Below are 6,089 nucleotides of genomic sequence, written 5' to 3'. Positions count from 1 at the left end.
AGGAAGACATCGAAACAGGGGACTCCCAGGCTGAAGAGGAGCTAGAGGTTGAGGAGGTGGCTGACATTCAAGTTGAGCCCAAGGAGGGTTCCCCAGAAGCTCCTGCTTCACCCCAGAGAGAAGAAATCCTGCTCGCTGACTACAAGACAGAGACGTGTGATGATTACAAAGACGAAACAACAATCGATGACTCCATCATGGACACAGACAGTCTCTGGGCAGATACTCAAGGTGTGCATTATCCTTTCTGTTTTGTCTGTTAAATATTTTTGCTTCCAAATCATAATGATCAAAAAGAAAAATTATTATAGTTTTAACAGTAATCTCAGCATGTTTCAGAGAAATGGTAAAATAGTCTGCTTTTCTTTTTTAATCCATCTGCTCTGTCTTCAACTATTTTTTCCCTGCTCCACTGCAGTATTATTAACATTTGTTACTAATCTTTTGTTTGTTGTTATAATTTGCTCTGATCCTACAGATGATGATAGGAGCATCATGACTGAACAGTTAGAGACTGTTCCTAAAGAGGAGAAGGCAGAGAGAGAATTGCGAAGATCATCTCTCGATAAGCATAAAAAAGAGAAACCTTTTAAAACTGGGAGAGGCAGGATTTCTACTCCTGAAAGGAAAATAGCTAAAAAGGAACCTAGCACACTCTCCAGAGATGAAGTGAGAAGGAAAAAAGGTTCATTTAACACTCCCTATTACAGTATATATTTATTTTTTTTACTTATTTAACTATTGTACAGTGCTATCCAGTTACTGTGTGTAGATGATGTGCACTTTAATAGTATTAATGGTAGTGCTTTTTAATAAGACATTGTACAGCTACGTGAAAAGCCATGTGCAAGGCTCACTGCTCCACTGGTCCCGTTTCAATTGTAGGTGTCCCCACTGACCCTTGGGTAATCCATCTGCAGTTGATGCACTAGTGCTCCCCTTCTTCCAGCTCAGGATTTGTTCACTCCATTGGAAGCGATGGATCAAGTTGGAGTTGTGGAGCAGTGGGCCTGCCACTTGATGTATTGTCATATGAAACTTTTTGCTGTTTTTTTCCTGATTCTATGTTTTTGTGTTTTCTTGTCCATAGCAGTGTATAAGAAAGCTGAACTTGCTAAAAAAACTGAAGTTCAGGCCCACTCTCCCTCCAGGAAAATCATTTTAAAACCTGCTATCAAATATACTAGACCAACTCATCTCTCCTGTGTTAAACGGAAGCAGACAGGTGACTGCGTTCTGTTCAGTTATGCAATGTGGCTGGCAAACATAGACTTTTTTCTTTTTTTTAAATCTCATGGCTATAGCAGCTTCTCTATTTTTTATTTTTTCCTCCAAGAATATCAATCTTCACAAATAGTGTTGCTTTTTTAGTGTTTTGCATCATTTTTCTTTTCTTCTTTCTTTCCTGGTATTTGTCTGTTTATTTAATGGAGGCCGTGATCATGTATGCTTGTCACTGCTTGGACCTCTCAGTGCTGTGGTTGTAACTTGGCATCGTGCTTCTAGTGTGGTGTTGTAGGAATCTCTACTCATCTGTTGGTTTTTTTTTTTTGGTGTCTTTTTTTTTTAATGATGCTTTTTTTTCTGGTGGGAACATGTTGACAGCTTGAACCATGGTATGCGTTTCCATTATTTTGCTTTTTTACTCTCATGCATAATAAGAAGTGTTTGGGGCTTATATTTTGTTGGTTGATATTAACTGCATTGACACTTCCCAATCTGTCACTGATGTTTATGCTGTACAGTCAAAATCCACAGGGGGAATCCAGCCACATGCAGCATGAAGCTGAGAGAGAAGAAATCTGAGCTCACACTACGAATGCATTCCAAGAAAAAAATCTTAATATTTGGTAGAGGAAGATGAAAGGATGAAACAAATTATTCCTGTTACATCTTGATAGGTTTGGCATTATTTAGAGGACCAAAAAGAACACTTCCAGCGTTTTAATCATATGACTTGTTCCTGTGAGTTCATGGTGGAAAGATGAACATCTTGACTTTTCTGGTGATCTTAAAAAAAAAAAAAAGAAAGCTAAAAGAGGCCAGGTTTTCTGTCAGGTAACACAGCTGCCTGCTGCAGTGCGCTTGTTCATGAGTGAAACTAGGGCTATTAAGAGAAGAACCATGCACAGCAATGCAGAACCATATAGGCCTCTTCTCATAGCCTAGAAATTAAGAACAGGATGTATGACCCATCCTGTAGTTAAACAGTGCAATACCAAAAGCGTTCCTGAGAAGTCGCTTCCCTCTAGTTTTGCACCAATGAGTCATTCCTGTTCTAACTTCAGACCAGTCTCAGTATGGAGGTCTGACTAGTGAAGATACAGTAAAAGGGTAGTTGTGCGAGGGCAGCTTTGGTGTCGTGCCTCAGCTGTATGAAGCAAAGTGTGTATTGTCTCCTGGTTGTATTCCATTAGGACAACAGAATTAAGTACTTGGTCCCATCGCCTTGCTCCTGTGAGGGTATCTGGCACTCTGACTTCCCTGCCTCATGAGAAATGGCTGATCCAGGCCCCTCTGTGTTGCAGTGATGGCTTCTTCTCAGTTGGCAGCCTCTGGGCTGTCCCAACTTGCGCGCTGGACCAGAACTACCAGAGTGAGGAGTTTTTTAAAAGGATTAAAACAACTCTTCTTGCTATCTCATGCTGTTGGCTGAAGCACAGCTTGGGCAGCTCAGAAGTTACAGCCCATAATTCACATATTCTTTCAAAAGACCAAGGGGATTCAATAAGCAGTGGAAACGGGGAAAAAAGTGTCAGGTTTGTAGTGTTCTCAATGCCATCTACACTTCTACAGCCATGTGGTCAGTGCTGTCTTGCCCTCAGGGACTCTACCACTAATTCCTCTGAACTCCTCTGGCCCGTAGCATCCCGGAGAGGCCTGAGTCATACTGACAGACTCACATAAGAACATCTGCCCGGTGCCTTAAATCTGTGCTGCCTGGCAACCGTAAGAACTTTCTCTCTCTCACTCCAATATGTAGTGAAGCAGATGTATTAGTCAAAGTGAAAAATGTAATACCAAGCCGACCTTCCAGTACATTTAAATCCTGAGATGGAGAGCAACCAAAATGATGGACCCAGATCGATCATAAAATTTTCAGTGATGTGGGTTGATCTTTGAGGTTTGGGCTCTAGAGCAAAGGAGCTGTTCACCACAAAGTGAACTAAAATATCTCTTAGAATGTTTCACCATACTCGGTGTTGCTGGAAAATTCAGTATCCCTTATGTTCTTCTCACCTTTTTATACTCACTGATGGGACTTGAGGGTTGGCCACGAGAAAGAGTGCAGTGCTATGTGATATCCTAAGAGAGTAGGCAGCCATATGTTAACCTACATAGCCCTGAGCCTGAACCAGTCATCCACCTCTTCCCAGGATCTGGAATTTAGAGGGTCATTGTCTCTCTCCCATTTTCCTTTTACATAAAATATAGCACTGTTTCTTGAAGCCAGTTTCAGCTGACAGTGTGTCCTATTTGGAATGGTCTTGTCAGCTTTAGGGATACCTGGCCACTGGAGTCCCACCAAAAGTCCCTCAGCAGTGCAGTCTGTACAACACTGAGTGTATTGCAGTCAGTTAAAACTCTGTGTTGCATTTACTGGGACTTTAAAATGAAACATATCCAGTCATAAGATACAAGTGTCTTCAAAAATAAGTTAGTATTTGCTCATATTTTTTGTGTAGTGGCCCAGGAAATGACATCTTTCCCCTATCTGCCCTCAAGACCAGAAAAAAATTCCCATGTCACTGGTAAGCACTGGCACATACTGATAACAGACGGTGCCATATCCACAAGGGAAGGACTGCTTTTGAAGAGACTCATCCTTGCCATTGAAAAAGAAGGTGCATGGCCAACTATGAGGAAAAAGTTTTTAAGTCTTTGTCTTGAGTGGAGTATTTCTGTCACTGAAACCCAAGTCTGACTCGTGTTTTGGTAGTGGCTATGAAATGCCACTGCAGTTGTGCCATCAGAAGAGAGTTTATGGTGGCCAGACCAGGACAGTTACCTGGCTGTGAGCTTCTGTTCCTTGTCTTCAGTTCTGAGGTCACCCCCTGAGGTAAAACATGTTGTGTGTTTAAACTGTCTGCAGGGATCTTTTGTTCAGTTGGAGAAGTTGTGGTGCTTTCAGGTAAGTTAGCACAAGCAGCACAGCTATTCTTTCCACTTCATAGTGGCAGCTGGTTAGGGCTCAATACCAAGGAAAGGAGCTATTCTTGATTATTTAGAAAAGAAGCAAAACAGACCAAAACCAGCAGTAACAGATGTGGTTAAAAATGTGATGCGGGAGGGCTGTGCTGTACTTATCCCCTGTTACAAATACAGAAGAACTGCAGTATGCAGTTATATATTCTTTTCTTCCTCATAAGTTTTCTCTCCTACTCTTTCAAAAAATAACCAAAACCAAAACAGCAATGAAGTTATTAAGAGTGCAGAACTAGAGTGGAAAGCATGGCAGGAAGTCAGGGATCTCCTCACCATGCCTGGGAACTGCACAGGGAAAGAAGAACATTGATCGGTTCCATCCCGTAGGATCTGCTAGAGTTGGTTTTACAGCTGGAAGACAATTGCGTTCACAGCTAGAGGTTGTCATCTGCGCCCGCTGTCCTGCTTCTGCATTTCCTAAGGGCATCCTGGCACAGATGCCAGGAGATTTCACAGCTAGTTTCTGCGTAGCACATCACTTCCCAAGCAGCAGTGTTGGGGTCAAACTAATAACCTGCTTTCCAAAAAGCTGCCCCAGAGCTAAACTTTCCATAAGGATGAAATCCAAGTCAGAGAGAAAAATCTTACCTCAAACCATGTTGTATCAGATAAATATTGAATTAATGTGTTTGATGTCCCAGATAGAACTTGAATTACTAAAGTCTGAGGGCTTAGTTGACACACAGACCTTGTTGACACAACTAGGATGATAATTCAACAGTGAATCTCTCTCTTTCTATTAGGAATGTTGGCTATTATTTTGAAAAGTGGTGATTTCAGGGGCCTCTCAAAACTCTTAATTGTGAATTACTTAAAGGAGTCTGATTTTTAGAGGACAGTCCTGAAAATCAGGATGCTCAGGTGTCTGAGCGTTGACCTTCAGAGCTAGAGCCTCTTACAGTTATCAACTATTTCTTGAACTTTTTACTGCAGTTTCTAAACTTCTAGGAACATGAAAACAAAATTTTGATTTTCTGAAATGTGTAGAATACCATTGTACCCCAAGTATGATGAATATAGGACATTTTTAAGGCAGGTACATTTCTGCATACAGTTCACTGAAAGTAATTCACAAGGTAATTACTTTGCACAGTAGTTCAGAGGTTATTTAATTATTCTAACAAGTATACTAAGTGAAAATGCTTATTATTTATTGTTTCTAACTATCAAGTCTTTCTTGGGTCTCTCAGCAGCAGGTGGTGAAACAAACCAGGCTCCTGGTGTATTTAAACAAGCAAAGGAAAAACTCTCAGTGAGTAAAATAATCTTTTTGTTCATTTTTATAATCTCCTTTTGTCCTTATTTCAGATCTTTTTGTGTTAATTCAGTAAGTCATTTTGTGTTCCATTTAAAATTTGTGTTCCATTTAGAATTTGTTTGCCATATTAATTATTCATTTAAAAGGGTAATTAAAACCACCTTTCCTGAATAATCTCTGAATTACAGTCCCGGGTAGTAGATGATGACAGTTTGCAGATCCGTAGGGGGCACACAGACTCCAAACTGCAGGAGCTGGATGTGCAGCATTTTGAGCCAGGTCATCCTCTGGGATAAACCGTGTACCTCCGCCCTTTCTGCAGCACCCGACCCGTATTGCTGCCTTGCTGGATTGCTGTGCAGGCAGAAACTCTCCCCCAGGACTCCCTGGGTGCCTTTCAATGCACCATTACATAGCCATGGATTCTGTAGGGGTCATGCCTGTATGGAAGTCTTTGGCCAGTAGCATTTTATATGCGATTAAGTGCCTTCTGAATGGCCATTTCCTGGACCGCTGATTTCTGTCTGTGTCTTAACCTGACAGCTATGTACCCTGCCTTCAACTGCGCTGCAGCCTGTTCTGCTCCTCTGCTGAGTTTCCTTCAGCAAACACCGCAGTGCCTCTC

General features: G+C 41.5%; 1 protein-coding gene across 1 annotated transcript in view; it reads left to right on the top strand.

Annotated features, from left to right (window-relative positions):
• Nucleotides 1–6,089, top strand: part of MAP2 (microtubule associated protein 2) — a gene marked incomplete at its 5' end in the record, with an annotated part of 50,742 nt that overhangs the window by 17,624 nt on the left and 27,029 nt on the right. The window contains 4 exons of the mRNA XM_029085178.1: nucleotides 1–231; nucleotides 479–685; nucleotides 1,091–1,225; nucleotides 5,397–5,458. The exon at nucleotides 1–231 is cut by the window's left edge and continues 3,567 nt beyond it. Of these exons, the coding sequence (XP_028941011.1) occupies nucleotides 1–231; nucleotides 479–685; nucleotides 1,091–1,225; nucleotides 5,397–5,458 (635 nt within the window). The remainder of the gene's footprint in view (nucleotides 232–478; nucleotides 686–1,090; nucleotides 1,226–5,396; nucleotides 5,459–6,089) is intronic.

Source organism: Antrostomus carolinensis, unplaced genomic scaffold (genome assembly GCF_000700745.2).
Source record: "Antrostomus carolinensis isolate BGI_N321 unplaced genomic scaffold, ASM70074v2 scaffold12575, whole genome shotgun sequence".
In the NCBI taxonomy this organism is placed as follows: Eukaryota; Metazoa; Chordata; class Aves; order Caprimulgiformes; family Caprimulgidae; genus Antrostomus; species Antrostomus carolinensis.
The sequence above is the reverse complement of the archived record's forward strand: the minus strand, read 5'-3'. Positions and strand labels throughout refer to the sequence as shown.